General features: G+C 35.9%; 1 protein-coding gene across 2 annotated transcripts; it reads left to right on the forward strand.

Moving 5' to 3' along the window:
- Positions 1–1,209: 1,209 nt before the first annotated feature.
- Positions 1,210–23,689, forward strand: CHORDC1 (cysteine and histidine rich domain containing 1). 2 transcript variants are annotated; one of them, XM_029208622.1, is made up of 11 exons: positions 1,210–1,518; positions 4,932–4,981; positions 7,720–7,776; positions 10,325–10,482; positions 12,482–12,585; positions 13,734–13,792; positions 18,032–18,102; positions 19,292–19,397; positions 21,082–21,201; positions 21,962–22,024; positions 22,313–23,689. In XM_029208622.1, the coding sequence occupies exons 1-11, from the start codon at positions 1,455–1,457 to the stop codon at positions 22,457–22,459; spliced, it is 999 nt and encodes a 332-aa protein (XP_029064455.1). In that variant the 5' UTR covers positions 1,210–1,454; the 3' UTR covers positions 22,460–23,689. The 2 variants fall into 2 exon arrangements, with proteins under 2 accessions (XP_029064455.1, XP_029064456.1); XM_029208623.1 differs by lacking the exons at positions 1,210–1,518; positions 4,932–4,981; positions 7,720–7,776 and adding an exon at positions 10,016–10,132.
- Positions 23,690–24,115: the final 426 nt, after the last annotated feature.

Consider the following 24,115-nt stretch of genomic DNA (forward strand, 5'->3'; position numbering starts at 1 on the left):
AAAACTCAACTCACAGCTCTTATGTTGTGGGGTTGTGTTTTGTTTTGTTTTTTCAGTTCATACACCTTACTGCTACTTCTCAAAAATCTAAAATAAGAAAAACAGCATACAATAAGTTTATCACTGAAGCTTATTGTATAATAAAGTTGGTGAGATTAAATGAAGAATGGTTATAGTGAATTTATTCATCAGAAATCTACCTCATCATTCATAATGTGATTATGAAACAAAACAGAAAAATACTCCTTAGGTAAAATAAAGGAGAATACAATATTGTATATATCTATGTTAGAATGACTACATAGAAATTTAATACTTCTAGGTATGGAGGAACGGAATATGGAAAATGAAAAGTCTTCTTCATTGGGGTGGGAGGACTGAACTCATTTCTCATGAACAGACTTGGGATCGTTAGAAATATTGTATAGCTTTTTACTTCTACTTGACAAATACTGATATTCCCATTTTGTTCAGTATACCTGTTATCAAGAAGCATTTGCTTTTATTTCAAATACACCAAGTCTGGTAAACATACAAGTTGGAACTAGGGTTGTTTGCGTGTGCCCATTAATGTATCACTACACTTTTTAAGATGCTCTTGATAGAATCTTACCAGATGATCCAGGATTGGAGAATTCAGCATCGCAAAATGATTAAATGGAAGCTAACACGAAACAATAACAATTACCCCAGCGTCTTAGAGCAATAGTGACCACTTTAGCGCTGTAATTGAGCAACATTTCTCCTTGATATTCTAATTTTCAAGTGCTTTGTATTTTCAATGTGATATGACCACAATTCGTTACCGAAACTGCTCCCGATGCCTACACTTCTTCAATGCTTCTGAGATCAGGCCAGTGGAGGCACAGAGGGAGATTCGTCCACCATCCGCCTCATCATTTATTAAGCAACCACGTTCCAGGAAGAGGATTCGGAAATACTGAACGACTCTACAATCACTCTCAGGCAGCTAAGGAGCAAACATATCGACCAGGCTTTTAGGGGTAATTTCAGTCTCGAAAGGAAGCAGGATGACTGGCTACGGGGCCGAGAGGGCGGGGCGGTCCGTTCGCTGTGCGAGATACCCGCAGCCAATGAGTGAGGAGATCCGGAGAGAGCGCATCAGTGCCCCGGATGCTTACATTTCCAGCCTTTAAGGTTTCTCTCCGGCAAATATCTTGGCTGCATCTCCGACCCCGGCCCCCTACCCATCGTAGTCCCACCTAGAGGGGCCCCCGCCTAAGGCCGGCCGCCGCGCTTCCTCCGCCTCTTCCCATCGCCTGTGCGCCTGCGCGACCGGAAAATTCGCGAAGGTTCGTGAAGCGGAACTGGCCGTTTCCGGAAGCCGGCAGCCGCCCCAGTCTGCAGACGGGTGGTTGCGACAGGGGAGTTGTAAAGGCAGTGTCTGGCGGTTCTGGGCGTTTGGCCCTGACCCGGAGCGGTGGGAAGAGAAAATGGCCCTGCTGTGCTACAACCGAGGCTGCGGCCAGCGCTTCGATCCCGAGACCAATTCCGATGGTAAGAAAAGCGCGCCGCTGGCCCTCCCACCCTTCTACCTCTTCCCGTGGACGCCCTTGGGCCGGAGGGCATCCCGGGTCTCCGCGCAAGCCGGCACCGCGCTGCGCCACCCCCCCCGGGCCTCTCCTCCCGCCTGACCGCCCAAGGGCGCGGGACCGCTCTGGGGGCGCTCAGGCAGCGACGTCTGAACCCCTCCCGCTGCAGCTTCCGGACCCACGGACCCACTGCCCCTCGGGCGCACGTGTTTGCCTAAGTCGTCCGCTCACTCTCTAATTGGCCTGGAATTTAGAGCATGTTTATCCTCGCCCCCCCCCCCCCCAACAGCGTCTCTTAAAGGAATCAAAAGTTAACCAGGTGCTCTGGGCTCGCTTTGCGGTTGATTTGCTGGGTCCGTGTGTCAGAGACAGACCGACGTTGCCTGGAAGGTCTTATCCTAGCGTTAACCCGGGCGGGTTATCCTAGCGTTTAAGTTCGGCCTCTTTCTATTAGTATAGAAGTTTATTTGTCTGAAAGCCTGCTGTCGATTTATTCATTCGACCTACTCACTTGTTTTAACCTTACTCTTTAAAACGTTCTTGGTTAAGAAAATTATTTTGTATTTTTACGCTGTTAAGTTTTGATACATCCGCCCAAATGGGAGATACATTCCTCATCCTTTACTTTGTAGCCCTGTTTGTTGGGTATTTTTGCAGTGGCCTTTCCATTTAGTACCATGCGGTCTATAGGATACAGTGATTGAATGTCCTCTACAGCACCCAGGTGTAGAGTTAAGGATGTAAGGTGAAAGTTAGTGATTAGACTAGGTGAAGAATAGAACCTGACCAGTGGATTTGAATTTTGATAGGTGAATGGGATAAAGAAGTGAGTTGAATCCTTGAAAATTGTAAGCATTGTAACACTTTCTCAATTCGACTGGCATTTATTGTATGTTTTCTATATGCCAGACATTGGTCTATCACTTTATTATGTTATTTCATTTAACCTTCACAGCAACTCTGTGAAGTGTGTAGTGTTATACGCATTTAATAGAGAAGCACAGTTCAGCATGGTAGCAACATGGTTCTTCATTGTGTACAAGATTAAAATTGATACTTAAAAAATCTTTTTCACCTCTTGAGATGTCTCAATGTTTATCTTGGTGCACAGGTGAATTGGGGACATAATTTAAAATGATAAGATCTTTGGTAGGATTCTGAGGAAAAAGATAAGTTTAATCGTTTTTATGATATTAATATGAAGTTCAGGTAGAAAACTGTGAGACTTAAGTGGATGAAAACATCGAGGAATGAGGGATTTCAAAGCCCTTTACTGTTGGTAGCCTGTGTAAAAAGTAAATTGCTTTAGTGTCTGTACACATTTTACTTTAATATTGAAGGGAAGACTGATGCTTTGTTGAATGGGACAGTATGTTTATTTATAGGGTGTTATGTACCAGCCTAATTTTAAGGGGAGGTACAGCCAATTTTTTGGAAGTCAGCTTTGTGTGTGTGAAATGGTACAGTGCCCAGGAAAGAGATGGGGGAAGCCAGAAAAATCAGAGGAGTAGACAGTCTCAAGCATTGAGCGTCAACCGTATTAAATTCAGCAGAGTTCCATTAAGGTTGCTTAAAGTTTATCCGCTTTAGCAAAATTGGGGTTATATTAGAGACTTAGAATAAATACTCCAAGTGAATTGGTTGATGGAAAATGGGGCTAGGGAGTAAGGACAAGAGCTAATAGAAAACTGTGGACTTGATTAGGAGAAAGTTTTATAGGATGGGAGAGGTTTGACCTTGTGTATTGACTAAAATAAGAAGACTCCTTTCTAAGATGATACGACATTTTCATTTGAAACAAAAGTTAAATGAGTGTTTTAAAGAGACATGGTAACTTGCGTATGTTAAAAACAGCTATTCTGGAAGAAACACCTCTTCACAAACAATATTTTATTCAATCCACACGTGTGAGGAAACTGAAACAGTTGCAAGAGGCAGAGGCAGAATTTGAGCCAGTGTCGGACTCAGTGTTAAAAGCCCTTGGCTCTTAATCGCTACTGTGTTGTAGCTTCTTGCCCATAATATTACTTTGGGCAAAACTGGCAAACCTGATTTAAAAAGAAAAGAAACACTAAAGATGAAAATGTCCATCTGCTTGTTATTTAGCAGTGATTTTCAAATTTTGTTTATACTAGTTGTATGGTTAAGACCTGACTCACTCCTGCTGCCATTCTGCCAGAACTGTCCATTATTATGATCATGCCTCTTACTGTGTCAGACATGTGTTTTATGCCTCTGACTGTATGTAAATTTGATATTTGAAAATATTCTACCTGTTCTCTACTTTGATTCCCCTCTCAACTTCATATTCCTCTGCATATTCATTTTTACTTTGAATCTCCTTTTTCAGCCCTCAGCCCCACTACTACCCTTAATTAATAGCATCTTCCTAAACTGGGCTTACTTACTGTACCATGAAAATACCTGACACTTTTCTTGCTTCATTAGCTAGAATGGTCTCTAGGTAGTAACGAAGGAAAACATACTGACTTAATACAGCGATAGGGAGAAAAGTACCAGAAATTAATCATTTTGCGACACCAGGAGTCAGAGGTTGTAGACAGTTGAGAGCTAAACAGACGTGAAAGTTTGAGCAAAGTAGCCTTATAAGAAAATTGCACAGGTGTGGAGCTGACCTGCTTTTTCTGAGCTCATGGTGCTATCTAGCTAGGGAATAAGTGTGTCTATTATCTGTTGTTTTGTTTTTTAAAATGTAATTCTGTATATTGCAGACTATAATAAGTCCATTTTCATAAGAGTTAAATAAAACTTGGTGGTATAATGGGGAAGGGGTAGGGAAATAATAGACTAACAATCATTGACAAGCCTGAAAATAGATTGTAGAATTTAAACTTCTTTTTAATGAGGTTTATATCTAGGAATTGACACCTGTGTAGGAAAATTAAATTAACAATTAGATATTGTATCAGTTTTTTAAAATTTGAACCTTTTCTTCCAAAATATCTTTTTAGGTAATCCCTTGGGCAACCTTTATGGATCGATGCACATAAGAACATTTAAATTTGATAGTATTTTTGTAAAAACCGAGTATGATGGTCAAAATTTAGAGCTTGAAGTTCGGGTACTAAAAAATTTTACAACGAAGATTAGAGGAATACAAAATATAATTTGTTATACTTGAACTATTTGTGTTTTTATTTATAGCTTTCTTACGCAAATTAGAATTTTAACCTTTACTATTTTAATACAATGTTATATTAAGCACTGTGTGTCATGCATCAAATTCGAGCATTACTGAATTTTTAAGGAAAAGAAAAGTATTACCTGCATATGGAAAAAGGATTATATGTTAACACTGAAGGAAATGATGATTTTTCTTCATTATAAAGTGTTTTTTTTTCTTTTGTTTTTGACCAGACGCTTGCACATACCACCCAGGCGTTCCAGTCTTTCATGATGCATTAAAGGTAGGAACTTGATACATTTCAGTCTTTTCACATTTGTATAGTAAACTCAGAAGTATAATACTAAATCTTGAATTTCTCATTTTTTTTTCCTCAGCTTGTGACTCTCTGCTTTCTTAATGACCATTTTGGGGTGCTTTGAGCAAGTGCTCCACTAAAGGCAAAGAGGACAGTAGATGGTGATCTTAAGGGCTTTTCCAGTTATAAAATTGTTACTTTTATCCCAATTCTCACTTTCAGTGCCCCTCATTTCTTCACTTTGAGTAAAATGAAAGCAATTGTAGAAGCCATAACACTTCTTAATCTTTCAATATATCAGGCAGGTGCTGTTTAATAAGAGCAGCTCTGAATTTTAGGGAACATTATTATAAATACTTAACAGTGCCACTCTTGGGACAGACATGAAAGTTTAGAGTAATACTGTACAGAAAAGAGATGCCACCTGTTTTCCTTGATGTTCTGTAGATTTAGAGAAATAATAGAATATTGTTTGATCAGGTTTTTTTGTGTTGGGTTTATTGATCTTTTAAAATTGATGATAATGTGGTACATTTTCCCTTGTATATCTCAAAAGAAACTGTTGCAGTGTGGCTGCCATGGTTTTAGGTATTCTTAGGAACATAAACAGTCCTATGTGTTTATACATTATCGATGCCCTTTGAATTTCTAATTTTACCTTTCAGGGAGCAGTTGGACCTTACTGGTTTTTAACTGTTAGCTACATATAAACAACGGTACAAGCAGATAGCAAGTTTATGTTAATATGGTTAGTTCTGAGTGAGAAAAACAGAACAAACGTTCAGTAGGGCAAATTATGATCTGACTCTTCCTTACATCTTTTTAGCCTCTTTACAAGCTTTTATGGGGATGGAAACTGTGGTTCTGTGGGAATACTTATTTTTGCTGGGGTTGAGGGGATTTTATCTTTCCTAAATTGCCATTTATTCTGTGTTTGCTTTTCTTGTTTTACTTTGTTTTCCTATGATGTTTTCCTCCTGTCTCCTAACCATGGGCATACTTCACTTCTCAGATTTGGCTTCCTGTTTTCTCTCATTCAGCTCATTCATTCTTGTCCTTAATTTATTCTTGTCACCTCTATGCCAGTGACTTATGCAACATATTTTCATTTATCTGTGTCATTGGCAAGCACAGACGAGTTCTGAAGTGACCCCTATTCCAAAAATAGCCTGCCTTTCAAGTTTGCTGCTGCTAGTAATGATGTCACTAACTTTCTAGTCATTTAATCCATTGCTCCTCTTTTTACTACCCAACTGTTAATTACTCTGATTAATTAAACTTACTGATTTTACTTTGAAGTGTTTTTGTTTCTCTACTCCGATTTTGAATCTCTACTCCGATTCTACTGTTTATTATTGTCTTTATAAACATTTGAAGACTTAGATTTTTCAAGCCTACTGAATTCCACAGCCCAGTAGATTTCAGGGAAAATACATAAATCAGTATGGTGTCTGCTGTTGTCAGTTTTCTATTTAATCAAGTGAGAAGTTAAACATTGCATTAACAGAAAAAAAAAACCATTTTAATATTTAAATTAGAAAAGGCATATTCAGGGAAAAGAGCAGTCCTTAAGAAAAGACAGTTTGCAACCTTATGCTTACATACTTTAATTACCTTTTCACATTTTACTGAGGACTACCATAGATCTCAGATCGGCAGTTGGGAACAATCTATGTCATGAATGTACCCCAATATTCCCAGAATACCTAATTCTTCATATAGAATTGAGACAGTAAAGCTTTTTTCATATTAGAATAACTTTACTGGTGACAATATTATCTATATTAGTTAAACCTTATATTTAATTTTGTAATAACTAGTAATTTTTGATCTATATTTCAGTTCAGAGTAAAAAAATTAAATTTCAGAATAAAGGAAAATATGAATTGTAGAATATTTAACATTTTCCTTTTAAAAAACTTTAAGGGCATATTGTGAAAAAAGTCACTACCAAACTCTTCATGCATACATTGAGAAAAACAGTGAGGCCCAGATGGATATGTGCAAAGCTGACTCTTAGTCCGAATTTGAGACATCCCAAGCTTTGAGACTGGTGCATTTTTATTTCCTTATTCTTTGTACTACATTGGAATTATAGGTGATAACTTAAAACCATTTATTGTTTAGCTGCTTGATACTTCGTTCAGAAATCTCATACAGCATTACAGTTTCTATATTTGTATGCTTCTAGCTGAAAAGATCATTTAACCTTGAAAGATCTAACAGTGCTTAAGCTACTACATGAATTAATGTTTTTCTGAAAATAGAATGTTTATTGTTGAGGAACAACTATGCTGAGTTTGTTTAGAAACTGAATTATTATAATTATTATCTCTAACTTAATGGATTTTTAAAGTAAAGCACTTCACTTACTCCCTAGATCCTTTAAAATAGTTTTTAGAAATTATAGATTGCTTTTCTTCTAAAAATCAAGCACTATTCTTGAAAACAGGCAATTTCTGTTTCCATATTTCAAGGTGCTTCCTTTCATGATGGGTCACAGCACAAACCACTTTTAATATTGGTTAATTCATTTTTTAAGTCAAAAACTAATCATTTCACTTGATTAGGTGAATTATTTCTAACACTTAAAAATTATAAAACTATGTGTATACAGGTTACTTCGGGATTCAAGGAGATAAATCCAAATAGAGTGTTTTAGTGGGTTGTGGTTCTCATACAAATAGAGTTTTCTTTTTTTTTTTCCCTCTTATGTTTCTTAGGGTTGGTCTTGCTGTAAGAGAAGAACAACTGATTTTTCTGATTTTTTAAGCATTGCAGTAAGTATTAATGGGTTTCTTTTCCCCTAGATTATCTCCCAAAAAGTACATATTATGGGGAGCTCCAGAGTTGAGGAGTCTGATTTTGGGCATCTATTGACTAGTCCCTGTTAACTCACACATAGTACCTTTCTTTTACTCACCTCCCTTCTATGGCATTTAAAATAAGGAATTTATCTGTTTTTGAGATTAAAGTTTCAAGATATTAATTAACCACTTGTCAGTTTAGGGTTTTGTTTGTTTTCTTTTTGCGGTACGCAGGCCTCTCACTGTTGTGGCCTCTCCCGTTGAGGAGCACAGGCTCCGGACATGCAGGCTCAGCGGCCATGGCTCACGGGCCCATCCGCTCTGCGCCATGTGGGATCCTCCCAGACCGGGGCACGAACCCGCGTGCCCTGCATCAGCAGGCAGACCCCCAACTACTGCGCCACCAGGGAAGCCCTAGGTTTATTTTTAATAGCAGCCTTTTTTTTTTAATTTCTAGTGTACTTTGTTCCTTTATATACATTAAAATTACAGCCTAGAATTTTTTCTTACAGCTTACTATTTTTCCTCTAGCTTTTTATTTATTTTTTATTGAAGTATAGTTGATTTTACAATGTTGTGTTAGTTTCAGATGTACAGCAGAGTGACTCGGTTATATATATACCTATTCTTTTTCAGATTCTTTTCCATTATAGGTTATTACAAGATATTAAATATAGTTCCCTGTGCTATACAGTAGGTTCTTGTTGTTTGATGTTAGTAGTCTTAAAAGACCATCAGAAAGAAGGAATGCAACAATTTAAAGCATTTTCAGTTAGGAACAGTAAATTTTTATCATATCTAAGATACCATAGAGATGCACTGTTATTTTGTGTACCCTTAAGAAAGAAATCTAAAGTTGTTAATTAAATGACATACGATTTACCTTATGATTTCAGGGATGTTAAAATGTATGTATAACTCAATGGAATATAGAAAAGGTAGCTAGCATTTATTGAATGTTTACCACCTGCCAGATATGGGAAGTATTCTATTGTTTTATTTAATCCTCTCAAAAAAGATCTGAATGCCATTGCCTCCATTTTACTGATGAGGAAACTGACTTTAGAAAGCCATAATTCAAAAAGACACATGTACCCCAGTGTTCCTTGCAGCACTATTTACAATAGCCAGGACATGGAAGCAACCTAAATGTCCATCAACAGAGGAATGGATAAAGAAGATGTGGTACATATATACAATGGAATATTACTCAGCCATAAAAAGGAACAAAATTGGGTCATTTGTAGAGACATGGATAGACCTAGAGACTGTCATACAGAGTGAAGTAAGAAAAACAAATATCATATATTAACGCATATATGTGGAATCTCAAAAAATTGGTATAGATGATTTTATTTACAAAGCAGAAATAGAGACACAGACATAGAGAACAAACGAATGGCTACCAAGGGGGAAAGAGGGGGGATGGGATGAATTGGGAGATTGAGATTGACATATATACACTATTGATACTATGTATAAAATAGATAACTAATGAAAACCTACTGTATATCACAGGGAACTCTATTCAGTGCTCTGTGGTGACCTAAATGAGAAGGAAATCCAAAAAAGAGGGATTATATGTATATGTATAGCTGACTTACTTTGCTGTACAGTATAAACTAATACAATATTGTAAAGCAACTATACTCCAATTAAAAAATAAGTAATTAAAAATAATTTTAAAAATCATAAAGTTTTTGGAGCCATGTATGTCTCTTTCTCTATATGAACTCTTTTGGAATTTGAGATCTGTTGAAATCAACTACCCTTGTTGTTAATAGAAGTAAAACATTTAAACTTAATTTCTCTGTAAAATGATTATGCCTTATTCTTTGTGATTTAGAAAGAAATAAAGTTTTAACTGGTGGTTTCAAAAAAAAAAGATTAACTAACTTGCTCGAGGTTATATAGGTAGGTAGTAGGAGAACTGAGACTCAAATTGGGGCCCTTTTATATAAATAGTAGAATTCTCTGTGTGAGATCTCCAGAATTTGTTTTCTGTAAACAAGTTTATGCTGCACCTTTATAGAATAAGTATAGTAGATATTTATTAAGTGTAATTTAAAGGCCTGGTTTTTTTTGTTGTTGGTTTTTTTTTTTTTGGCGGTACGCGGGCCTCTCACTGCTGTAGCCTCTTCCGTTGTGGAGCACAGCCTCCGGACGCGCAGGCCCAGCAGCCATGGCTCACAGACCCAGCCGCTCCGCGGCATGTGGGATCTTCCCGGACCGGGTCACAAACCCGTGTCCCCTGCATCGGCAGGCAGACTCTCAACCACTGCGCCACCAGGGAAGCCCTAAAGGCCTGTTTTTAATGCATTATTCGCATGTAAGAACTCATTTACAAATATATTAAGTTTAGAGTTCTATTTTTAGTTTCTTAAAATAAGTCAGTGTGTTAAAAGTGGAGAAAACATGCCCTTGAATTTATTAATAAAGAATTGAACAATAGTATTTCTGTCATAGCATGTGAAGTAGGTGATAGGCTAACTCTCAGTGAATGAATACCTCTCACCAACAGGGCTGTACGAAAGGAAGGCATAATAGTGAGAAGCCACCCGAGCCAGTCAAACCTGAAGTCAAGACTACTGAGAAGAAAGAACTATCTGAATTGAAACCCAAATTTCAGGAGCATATCATTCAAGCCCCTAAACCAATAGAAGCAATAAAAAGGCCAAGGTATACTTTATACAGTTGTATACTTTTGTCGCACTTGAATAATAGCATTTGTTCCTGGTGTTTCCTCTTCTGATTTTGCGTAATATCATTTGCAGCTACTGTGTAGTTCACCCACTTTTGAACCATTTGGTTTTCTCTTAGATAATACCTTTCATTTCTATTCCCTTGAGAGCATATACACAGTAGAACTGCAGTACAGATTTGTTCACTGTGTACTCAGTTATGCTAAGGGTGGGGGAGCCACACATCTTTCTTGTGCCTTGGTGTGTATCTTTTTCGCGGTGGCATAGTGGAATTCTGTAAAAGAATCGGCCTTGTCAGGGAATCAGTTTGAGTTGAAAAAGAACTTAGAGGCTTTCCTTTCCAATCTACCACTGTTTCTTAAATAATTTCTAGAACATTCTTGATAGAAAAATATTTAATTTCTTTTCAAATAATTCTATTGAAGAAGAATTTACTTCTATTTTAAAGCAATTCATTTTAATGTTATTAACTCAGTATTTAACTTTTCCTTGTATTGAGTCAAATTCTGTTTCTTTCATTTGTCCATATTTTGCCACTTAGAACAAGCCTAGTCACTCATCTTTTAACAGTTTGCCTAAAAACTGTTAATCTCATTACTGATCAATTTTTAATGTATTCAATTTACATGGCATATTTGTTAAAGTACTTTTAAAATAGCTTTTAGTCATTTTGCAGTAGAATTACACAGGTACTTCATACTCACCTCCTGATCCACTAGAGACTGTTTTACAATCCCACACATGCATGTTGGGTACACCAGGTCTTCTTCATATTGCACGTGAGTATTGAATTGTTTTAGAACCAAAATACAGGACTTAAAAAAACGATGGTTTTTGGCCTCAAACATGGCCTTTGTTGATATTTTTATTCACACTGCGGACTCATGATTTTCCCAGCTTTTTCTTTATTGATCTTAGGTAAATAAATTTATAGCATCTTGAATTATACCTGACCAAGATAAGAACCCAACGAGACTTTCTGATGTTTATTTTGTTTTTTTAACCAAACTACTTAGGATGATTTTATTCTATATCCAGCTTATTCATATCATGAGAAATTTTATCAAATGCCTTACAGGCTGATTTGCCAGTGGGAAAAAAATGTCAGAAAAAGCCAAGAATTTTGGCATGGCTCATTATTAAATATTATAGTGGAGTCTACTATAATTGACAGGATGAGTTAATTTTTTTTTAAATTATGGACTCCTAATTTCACTTAAGAGAAAGTGAGAGAAATTAAATATTTTATCGTAAATTCATTAGATAGTATTGTAGAGACAGAGGATATAGGTTTTTGTGTACTTTGTTAGTGCCTCCTATATCAGTAGGTTTTTCATTAAGGATGTAGAATGAATAACCTAGGATTTTCAGTTTTATTGTTACATTTATTAATATTCTTAATACTTATTGAGTGCCTTAACCAGATTGTACATATAACACTAAACCATTGTGAAATGTTAGGGGACATTGTTGTTACTGTTTTTTTAACCCTACTAAAACTGCCTTGTGATATAACCGTATCTGAATTTATAGATGCATATACTAGTGTCCACATAAAGTGAACTATCTCTACCAGTAGGGATATGGATTCACTTAGTACCTGTTTATTGCCCATTACATGCTCAGTGTTTTGCTTAGGCATGGAATGTAAAGGTACTTCGCAGTCCCTTCCTTGGAGTTGCTCATCTTAACAAATTTGTATTCTTACTCTTTACTTCCTTCCCATTAGCCCTACTGATTAATAATTTAATGTGTTGACAATAGCATGATTATTTGATATTTAATATCAGAACTTTTTCTGCTAAGACTTAGAAATGTAGCTGTATTAATAGCAGTTATTGTAAAATACTTTTTAAAGAGAAAACCTTGATTGACAAGGCATTTGGCGTATTGTAAGTGGAGCCTTAAGTATATTTTTAGTACAAAGAAATATTTTGGTACATCAATAATGGTAATAGAGTTTCCAAATTCTCCAGCCCGGATGAACCAATGACAAATTTGGAATTAAAAATATCTGCCTCCCTAAAACAAGCACTTGATAAACTTAAACTATCATCGGGGAATGAAGAAAATAAGAAAGGTAAGATTTTGTTTTGTATTTTGTAATTTTTTCTGTTCAATTAACCAATTATCTAAAAGAGATAGGAGCAGTGTAGTTTACTGTATGTAAATGCGAAAAAGTAGTACATTGTACATTGTAGTATATTTGTAGAGACGTGGATGGACCTAGAGACTGTCATACAGAGTGAAGTAAGTCAGAAAGAGAAAAACAAATGTATGTTAACGCGTATATTTGGAATCTAGAAAAAGGTACAGATGAACCTATTTGCAGGGTGGGAATAGAGATGCAGACGTAGGGAATGGACGTGTAGACTCAGACGGAGATGGGGGATGAATTGGGAGATTGGGATTGACATATGTCCACTGCCATGTGTAAAACAGATAGCTAGTGGGAACCTGCTGTATAGCGTAGGGAGCTCAGCTTGGTGCTCTGTGGTGACCTAGATAGATAGGATTGAGGGGGGCGGGAGGGAGGTCCAAGAGGGAGGGGATATATGTATACATACAGCTGGTTCTCTTCATTGTACAACGGAAACTAACACAATATTGTAAAGCAGTTATACCCCAATTAAAAAAAAAGAAGGAGTATGTTGTAGTAAAGAACTTATTTTTGATTTTGGTTTCCTGAATGCTGGTAAAACCACAAAATGAATATGTGGATTATTCCATTTTGTCTTTAATAAAAATGAGAACCTGTTAATTAAAAATTTTTTCTTCTATTACTCATTACTTTTTAACAGTGAGTTAAAATTTTTTGATAGTTGTAAATGTTTCATTGTGCGTGATATAAAATATATTCAGTATTCTCTGACCTACACCTGGTATCTGGGGAAAAAAGTAACCCTTTCATGATTTCTCTTTTACATAAGGTTAAGTTATTGGATATAGTCTTGCATTGTAGAATAGAAATGTGTCATGTCATATATCAGTTTGGGGATATAGGCAAGACTTACTCATGATAGTTGGTTTCTTATTAGCTTTTAAGTGCATTACATGAAAGGTCACACAGAAAACTTAGTTATCTAAAATCATTTTAAAAATCAGGTTTTTTTGTATTTAGATTATTTTATTAAATACTTATGTTATGGAATAGTTTACTTTTTAAGAATAGCACTACAGTAAACTTCTATTTTAATGTTTCTATTTTGGTTTTTTTCTTTGTTGTAGAAGAAGACAGTGATGAAATTAAGATTGGAACCTCATGTAAAAATGGAGGGTGTTCAAAGGTAAATACTGTAAAATTTGTTTGTGTCATGGAAGTAAATTTTTAATTTTGAGAAAAGAGAGTAATTGACTTAATTAGACAAACATTTGGGTGTCTTTTATGTGTTGGGCACTATTCCATGGAGCAGGGCTATTAACATGGATAAGAGACTGTCTCTAAGGAGCACCGTGTCTAATAGATCATGGGAATAAATAGTTCTAATTCAGTCAGCATTTACTGAACACTTACTATGTGCCAGACATTGTTTTAGGGGCTGGGAATATAGTATTAAATAAAGCAAAATCTCTGTTCTTATGGAGCTGATATTCTAATTTTGGGGGAAGGATAACAAGTTTTTAAATGCTGTGAATTTAGGTAGACTTGAAGAAAATTAAGCAGACAAGGAGATAGAGTAAAAGTATTTAAGTGCACTTGTCAGGGAAGTCCTTTCTGATATGGTGACACTAAATCAGAATTCTGAATAATGTAGCAGATGAATTATGTAAACCGTGGAGTAGATGTGGGAGTAGTATGTGTAGAGGCATTAGAGCTTGGCTACTCGAGAAATCATGAGAAAGGTCAGTGGGGGCTTGATAAGCGTGCGAAAGTAGAGAGTATGAGAGGCAGGCAAGATTATGGAGGTCCGTCCTTATAAGCTACAGTGAGGGGTTTGGGCTTTATTCTAAGTGTAATAGGAAGCCATTGTCTGTTTAAGGAGGGGCTTTGAAAAAGATGTCTTTGGCTGATAAGTGGCAAATTTAATGGGGCAGGAGTGGAATCGGGAAGGAAAACCAGCTAGGGTGCTACTCTGGAGACCAGGCATTAGGATATGTTTTTGAGAAGTGGTTAAATGTAGGATGTATTCAGACATCTCAGTGAGGCTTCTTTCTGCCTACTCTATATAATATTACACACCCTCCAACATTCCATACTCTCCTTTTTTCTCCACAGCACTTACCACCTTATTACACACTACTTGTTTTACATATTTATTTTGCTTATACTCTATCCCATCTAACTTTCCCTTCCCTTCCCCTTTTGAACTAAGTTTTAAAAGGAAAGAATGTTATTTGTTTTCTCTTTGCTGTGTCTTGAGTGCTTAGAACAATGCCTGGCACATGACAAACACGTGTGGAATGGATGATATTTGGAAGTATTAGCAGGACTTGCTAATAAACTGGAAGTGAAGCATCTAGGTCAGCAGTTCCCAACCTTTTTGGCACCCGGGACTGGTTTCGTGGAAGACTGTTTTTCCACGGACCGGAGTGGAGGCAGGGGCGATGGTTCAAGCAGTAACATGAGCGATGGGGAGCGGCACGTGAAGCTCTGCTCACTTCCTGCTGTGCGGCCCGGTTCCTAACAGGCCGCGGGCTGCTACCAGTCCGAGTCCTGGGGATTGGGGACCCCTGATCTAGGTGATTTGTGCACCATTAACTGAGAAGGAGAAAATGGAGTTAGGGTTGGGGGCAGGTTTGCAGTCTTCCTTCATGTTAAATTTGACGTCACCTTGCTCATTTAGAGATGGAAATATGAATGCATTCACATGTGTATAAGGTAGAAGTAGTAGATAAAAGAGAATGATTAATTCTTGGGGGTGAGGGAGATATCGTGCAAGTGGTAGGGTAATGGAGGAAGATCAGAGCAAAGGTATCCTAGATGAACTTTGAGAAGTGAATGGCAGTTCTATAAATGGACAAAAAGGGAAAGGATATCCCAAGCAGAGGTGATAGCAGTAATATACAGAAAACAAAAAATAGTAACAATGGTACAAAATTTGCTGATGTAAAGTTGAGATTAAAAGAGATAAGTAGGGTCTAGATCCTGAAAGGCTTTTATACTGCTCAAAACCTTACTTTAGGTCATGCTGGCCATTGAAGAAATTTTAAGTTTTTTCATTGAAATATAACATTAAATATATATAAATATGTTAATTCTATATAAGCATAAGGGATTTTCACAAAGCAGAGCCCTCCTTATGCTTCCTCTCATTCATTATTTCCTCTCCCAAAGGTAACCACTTTTTTCTATCAACATAGATTAGTTTTGCCTACTTCTGAACTTACTGTAAATAGAATCATGGAACAGGTATTCGTGTCTGTCCTCCTTTGCTTAATAAAATGTTGGTTATCTTGGTTTCATGTAGCTGTAATTTGTTCATTTTCATTGCTTTAAAACATGCCATTGTTTGAATGTACCAATCAATTTATCCTTTCTACTGTCCTATGAAGTTTTTTGATTAATGTTACTGTGAACATTTTTGTGCATGACTTTTAGGATACATGTACACATTTCTTTTAAGTATATGACTAGAAATGGTGTTGCTGGTTCAGAGTGTGTGTGTGTGTGTGTGTGTTTGTGTGTGTATGTATGTTTAGCTTTAACATACTCGCACATAGTTTTACAAAGTGGTTGTATTTACGCTCTTACCAGCAATATATTAGGCTAGTTCCTTTTGTTCTACACCTTGGTAACACTTTGTAATATCAGTCTTTTATATTTTAGCCATTCTGGTGGATGTGGAATGTTCCCATTGTGGTATTTTTGTTTTTTGTTTTTGCGGTACGCGCGCCTCTCACTGTTGCGGCCTCTCCCGTTGTGGAGCACAGGCTCTGGACGCGCAGGCCCAGCGGCCATGGCTCATGGACCCAGCCGCTCCGCGGCATGTGGGATCTTCCCAGACTGGGGCACGAACCCGTGTCCCCTGCATCGGCAGGCAGACTCTCAACCGCTGCGCCACCAGGGAAGCCACCCATTGTGGTTTTAGTTTGCACTTACCTGATAATGATGTTGACTGCCTTTTTGTATGTTTATGGCCATTTGGATATCCTGTTTTGTGACATGTCCAAAATCTTTTTTATCTGTTTTTCTATTAACTTGACATTTTCTTAATGATTTTAGGAATTCTTTATATGTTTTAGCTACAAGTCCTTTGAGAGGCTATATACCTTTTCACTGTCTTAATGGCGTTAATGGCTTTTGATAAACAGAGTCTTCAATTTTAATGAAATTCAACTTGTTCATCTTTTCCTTTATGACTAGGGCTTTCTGTATCCTACTTAAGATATCTGGTTATTTTAGGACCATGAGTATTTTCTCATATATAGAGGCACATTTAAATGTGCAAATGACCTGGAACTGATTATTGTATATGGTGTGAGGTAGATGTGATTAAAGGACTTTAAACAAGAGAGTGATACATGTTTTAATTAGGTAGTAGAGTCCAGAAATTGAAGGCAGAGAAATTAATTAGAATCTTTTAGCATAGTTTCATTGCCTAAAATCTGCTAGTGATCATGAGGAAGTTTAGCAAATTAAACTGATAGATATTTTTAAGTCAGATTGACAGGATTTTGTGATAGACTACATGTGGGTAGAGGGTAAAGAGAAACTGAAGAGGACTTACAGAATTTTTGCTTTGAGAGACTGAGTGGATATGGTGCCATCAAATAAGATGGGAAGAAGAGTAGGAGGTTTGGGGGGCAGTAGTGATGTAAGTTCAGAATCTAACATACTGAGTTTTGTGTGCCTATGGAATATCTTCAGGAGGTACACACACCCCGTAATTTGAATTTACAAAAAGTAAATGTACAGAATTCTATTTTCTCTAACTGTAGGGTGGTTGCTGTAAATACCAAAATAGACAAAAAATATACTATTGGCTGCATCTATGTTTTATTAACATAACTTTTTGTGAATTCATCTGTAGAGCCTTCATCTACAGCAGCAATGGGGCCCGGATCTTCCAGACAAACCCTGGATATATATATAGGTCTGCAGCTCATTTTACGCTTCGTAGGAAAAAGAAGTCATCATCTGGGACTTCCAGAATTGCTTATTAGATTTTCCATTTTAATTCATAATGTTCACACAGAGTTTACTATGCACATAAATCATCCTATAACTGTATTTCTGATGAGAGTACTAATCTCTTGGTTTCAATATTGTTCTGTAAATTTATAGAACATACCTGAATGTGTTTGGGTGTGTCCTCATATGCAAAAGTCTGAAAGTATCTGAATACATCCTTTTGCCTACTTTTATATTTGCCTTTTTCACAGGGAACTGAAACTTAAGCATATCCAAAAAGGAATCATTTTTCATTCCTTATTGGAATGGCCTGAGGTGAATTTATGAATGTTCTAGGTAATTGTTATCTCTTGGGCATTTTCATAGTTCATAGAGGTCACCAGTACTTGCAAATACATGTGAAATGTAACATTGAGATGTGAAACTAATTTTTTTGTCTCTTTTTCTCTTTTAGACATATCAGGGTCCACAGAGTCTAGAAGAAGTCTGTGTATATCATTCTGGAGTACCTATTTTCCATGAAGGGTAACTTATACCAGGCTAATTAAAACTTTATGGTAGATGTTAGAAATGTTAATATGCCTTCAAACATTAAATGCCATGCAGCAATATTAGGTATTTTACTTACATTGTCATATAATTTTTACAGTAACCTAGAAATGTGGGTTTTGTCTTCTTTTTACACATGGGAAAACAAACAAAATTATAGTGAAGTGGCCGTTGTGATTCAAACCTCATGTTTTTTCTGTATTCCCTTCTATTGCGGTGTGATACTTTCTGTTTGAGCTGAACGGGTGTTTTTTTTTTCTTTGAAGGACTGTGCTGTGCATTGTAGGACATTTGGAATTTTGGGCCCTGGGACACTAAGACATCAACACTGTGGCATCTGAGAAAACCCATACTTTTCCACAGCTCTCAGTTGAGAGCCTCTCAATATATTATGGTGTAGTTTATAGAAACGCAGCACTGTATTGAAATCTTCCACTCTGTTTCCATATCCTTCAGGACTCAAACCCAAAGTTTTACTGTAATTTTTGTCTTCCAGTGTTAGGTTTTTCTCAAGTAAATAATAGTGCGTTTCACCTACTTTGGGCTTGACCATCACAGGTTGTGTAAACAGTTATTTTTAGGTTGTTTGCATGTTCTCACTTTCCTGGTTTATTAAAATACGAACATTTTCTATCTTTGGTCATACCACTTCATGGTAGCTTCATGAGGAAACTGGAGTGTAAACTATCCGTGAAAAGCTGATTTTGGATTTTGTGATGGTTTTAAGCATCTTCACTCAGGAACTCCAAAACTGCTATACTAAATGGCATTCTGGTTTTAACTTTAGTCTTCTGGTCGTTTTTAAAGGTTTTTTTGGGGGGGAGGGGCGGGGGGTGTTGTTTTGTTTTTAACTTCTGTGTAGTTGCTTTATAATGTTGTGCCAGTTTCTACTGTACAGCAAAGTGAATCAGCTGTACGTGTACATCTATCCCCTCTTTTTTGGATTTCCTTCCCGTTTAGGTCACCACAGAGCACTGAGTAGAGTTCCCTGTGCTGTACAGTAGGTTCTCATAGTCTTCTGGCAGTTTTAATTGTTCAGTAATTTAGACACTTGTAAGATACTAAAGTTACACACTTATTTCTTTTTTGGTTAAGTCACTTATCACTTAACACTTCTGAACTTGATTGTGAGATTTTATTGAAGTTTTTCTATAATAATTTACAGGATGAAATATTGGAGCTGTTGTAGAAGAAAAACTTCTGATTTTAATACATTCTTAACCCAAGAGGGCTGTACAACAGGGAAACACACGTGGACTAAAAAGGATGCTGTAAGTAGCATTTTAAAAATAGCTTATTGGAGTGTTTTTATCTGAGTCATTTTGAAGAGATTTGAGATTATTCTGTCTTTAGATTTAAAAAAACAAGTTTTTCTCTCCGTCACACAGTAAAGTTTGATGAGCCTAAAAACTGAAGTTAATCTGAGTCAAGCTCTCTCAAAGCACTGCTCTTTGATCAAAATATCCATTATGTATGTTGATGCAAATATGTAGGTTTTTGTGAAATAGTTAAGCTAGCCTAAATTGAAGCATGTTTTTCTGTAATTCCATACCTTGTTCCCAGTTTTTGTTTTTTAAAAATCACTTTTCTGGTCATTTGATGTTATTAATCATTTAGACTTCTGATTCTCTTTTGGCCACTTAACATCATTCAACCATATACAGATGTACAAATACTCTTAGTGGCCGAAGAGAAGGATTGCACACTTGTTTTATTGGGATTGTTTTGAAAGCCTCTGCTTGCTACCAGGAAATTTATCAAAAGAGAAGAGAAAGCATCAGTACCTACTTCCCTAACAGTATTTTAAAAAGACTTGTGTCTGTGTAAATAATCCCCCAAAATCCCATTAAATTGTAAGAAGGCAAGCAATTATTTGCTAAATAAACGTTTGTTGGCTGTTATTAATGTATCTTAAATTAGTTTTATGTGCTGTATCGGCACTAATAACCTCAAGACAATGAACCTTTTCAGTATGTGTGTCTTTATGTTCAAATTACTTTAGGAATTCATTTAGCCTACATTTGCATATTTTATAGTTTCTGCTTTTTAATAACACATGGGTTTAGGTATTAAAAATGTATCCATTAGGTTATAATAATTTATCTACCACAAAACTTCTAGGAATGTTTTATTAGTAAAAAGTGAAATCTCCCTGTATTTTCTCCAAGGTTCAAAAGTTTGAAAGTTTTGGTTTGAAAAAATAAAATGTTGTTTTATGCACAAGAGTTTTCATAGTATGATACTTGATGAAACACATTTTTTGTTATTTTTTAATGCATGTAGTTATCAAGTATTGAGTGTCTAAGCCAGGTGGCTAAGGGCAAAAAAAGTAAGTCATATAAGTAATTTAAATTCAGTTAGTGTAATTGTACGAATATATAAATATTACTTTTTAAAATAGTAGTGTCTCGCAGTTTCCTGCATTAAATTACCCTCAGCTACAGAACGTATCACAACTTGTCTTTCAGATAGTTATTGTTATAGCAGTGTGTCACTCATAGGTCATAATATTTTCATAACAGTAATCAAAAGATTACTTCCACAAATTCTCACCCTTTTTTGCATGTTATTATGAGAGGAAAGTATTCAATAACAACAACAGATAGTTATAACTAATCAATTATTTTTTCCCAAATTTCAATTTGTAGAAAATAAATGGCAAGTTCTTATGCATGACGTTAAGATGTTGTCTGGTTTATCCTGCTAAGCAAATGTGTTTTTCACTTCAGTCTTCAAAAGTGTGTTCTTAAATCATAAAACTATAAGATTGTTTGTATTTTATTTTATTGGTTTAACTTCTTGATGGGAGCTTTAGAAGTTGTTTGTGCTTAAAAGCATTAAGGGCTCAGTTTTGTGTGGTATTTTTGTTCTCAATTTAGATGGGTCAAATTACTCTTTTTAAGAGGTTAATTATGTGGCACTTTGTAAATTCATAAAGTTTCTCTTACATTACAGGGGAAAAAGGTTGTTCCGTGTAGACATGACTGGCATCAGACTGGGGGTGAAGTCACCATTTCAGTATATGCTAAAAATTCACTTCCAGAACTTAGTCAAGTAGTAGCAAATAGTACATTGGTAAGTACACTAAATATCCTTCTTTTTTTTTTTTTTTTTTTTTTTTTTTTTTTTTGCGGTACGCGGGCCTCTCACTGCTGTGGCCTCTCCCGCTGCGGAGCACAGGCTCCGGACGCGCAGGCTCAGTGGCTATGGCACACGGGCCCAGCCGCTCCACGGCATGTGGGATCTTCCCGGACCGGGGCACGAACCCGTGTCCCCTGCATCGGCAGGCGGACTCTCAACCACTGCGCCACCAGGGAAGCCCCACTAAATATCTTTGAGTAAAAATTACACATTATTCTTGATGTTAATGTGTTATAAAATATTGATCTTGTTTGAGATGTTTTTAAGATCTTTTAGTTTTCCCCATTTGAAAATTAGTTTGAAATTACTTTCACAGAAACTATTTTAAGTGAAAGTTTCTGCATAGTAGTTATTTCTGAAGCATGGAGATACTGTAGTAGCTTAGAATATCAAATAATAATGGAACTTAATTCTCAATATGAAACTCCAAGTTAATTTTTCTTGGTTTTTTCAAATTAAAAAAGTATAGTATTGGTAATTAATGGTTTTTTCAAATAAAAAACGTACAGTATTGTTTTTTTAATGGTTTAAAAATGGTTAATGGTTTTTCCAAATTAAAAAAAGTACAATATTGGTAATTCCTTAAAATAGCTTAAATGATTTTTATCAGTATCTTCTTATTTTTATAATCAGTGTTTTATATCATAAATCTTTACTTTGGTTTTGATCAATTAATCAACTTTTTCTTTTTCAGTTAAATGTGCACATTGTATTTGAAGGAGAGAAGGAATTTCATCAAAATGTGAAATTATGGGGTGTAAGTATTATGAATCCAGCAGAATTTTTTCTTAATATTTAAAATACCATTGTATAATAAAAGACAGTACTTTAGTAAGCATTGATGCAAAGTAGATATATAACTTACCATTATTTCTTACCAAAAAGTTTAAACTAGGGATAGAAATGGCCTTAGAAGCTTGGAATTTTGACTCTTAGCAATAGGCATAGGCATAGACATGAAATCTTGTTTATTGTTTCAACCTACTTGCCTCTAAAACTAATAAAAGCACCCAGGTGTACTGTAATTCTCTTTGATATGTTGCAGGTGATTGATGTAAAGCGAAGTTATGTAACTATGACTGCAACGAAGATTGAAATTACCATGAGAAAAGCTGAACCTATGCAATGGGCAAGCCTTGAACTGCCTGCAGCCAAAATCCAGGAAAAACAAAAAGAAGATACAACAGAATGAGTTGAGAAGGAAAAGAAAGTTATTGACTATTTCAGAATCCTTAATATGTGGTGAAGTGGTGGCTTGCTGCTGTACTCTTGTTTTCTTGTTGTTGTTGTTGTTGATGAATCTGGCATTTCAGGGTCTACAGTAGGTCCAAGCCAAAGTCAGTTTATCTTTTTGTGCCTCCCGTATCCCTTCTGAGTTACCTAAGACTGATTATTCATTTCTCCTCACTAATAGAACTGTAGTTGTGTCTTATACTTGAAGCAGCTAGAAAATAGCTCACAACAGTTACATCATTTCGTAGTATATTATGTTAATCAGAGAAATGTAAAGAAGCATTTGTTTTTACATTTCTTTCTTTTATCCTGTAATTAGTAAAGCAAGATGGAATGTCAAATTTTTAATTAGTTTATTCATGAATTTGTGTTCCTATGATACTTGAAAATCTTTAAGAAAGAGATGAAGTTCTGCATTGCTTTTTCCACTCAGCAATTACATTTTGTGGGGGGATTAACTTGAGGTAGTGTAGTAAGTAGTAACGGGGAATATATGCGTTGATTAACAAACTTCAATTCATTTACAACTAATTGGATTAAAAATTGCATCAGTACCTATATAACTGGCTAAGCAGTATGATTTAAGAGTATAGGAAACATTATAAATAAGAGTATAAAGGTATCAATTTGGTTAAAATTCACCATTTTATCAGACTAAGCAATAATGTTAAACATCTTTTTCCTGACTATTTATAAGGTCTTTGTATGGTGTTATGACTGAATTGTACCTAATTGTACCTACACCCTCTTAGAATCTTTTATTAGTTACAAAGATCTGGCCTCCCTGCTGGAAAAGTGTTTGTAAAGTTGTTGACTAAAAGGCTTATGGAAATACATCAGGTTATCAGAAAAGTAAATATTTAAGCTTTGCTTTATGACAGTTATTACATGTTAAATAAACAAAATAGCTTATTCTTTTGGAGGTTTTTTTTTTTAAGGCTTTCATGAACAGCTTGACAATTCTAGGTGATACAATATGATTATATATTGTATTTGATTAAATATAGGTATCACAGAATTAGATTGTTTATGCTAATTGAAGTCATTAAAGGATAGTTACTTTTTGAGGCAGTGCAGAGCTCACAAAGAAAACATATTAAGACGTGTTATGAAAGCCGAAACTCTGGCAGAACTTAATACGTTTGGGTGTGAATTATGTTTATATAGATTAAAATGATTATTTTCTTAAGCTCCTTGAGTGTTTTTCTTTTCTTGGTATTAATGGACTTCTTATACAGAAAAGTTTGCAGAAGTGCAATTTTAGTTAGTAGCATATCTCAGTCTACTACCCTTAACAGGTAATTATTAGATGTAGTTATATAATTCTTAAACGGTTTAGCTGCGTTATGTATAAAGACAAAAATTGGCAGCCAGCTTTTCATGACACTAAAATACCATGGCAAGAAATTTTTGCAGTGAAGATTGGACTCAAATAGAGTATATGTTTCTAGTACTTGGGGTTGTATTTAAATTTTTTAAAGTTGTCTTTCATAATTTTGGAACGTGTGTTCATTTGGAGACATGAAACCTTGTGTATTGTGTAGGGGAAAGGATTGATAATTGATTCGATTTGAGGTAATGATTAGTAGACCCTTTTTGTGTGTGTGTGTGTGTG

This window comes from Monodon monoceros, unplaced genomic scaffold, assembly GCF_005190385.1.
Source record: "Monodon monoceros isolate NGI ecotype Baffin Bay Population unplaced genomic scaffold, NGI_Narwhal_1 Super_Scaffold_7, whole genome shotgun sequence".
Lineage (NCBI taxonomy): Eukaryota > Metazoa > Chordata > Mammalia > Artiodactyla > Monodontidae > Monodon > Monodon monoceros.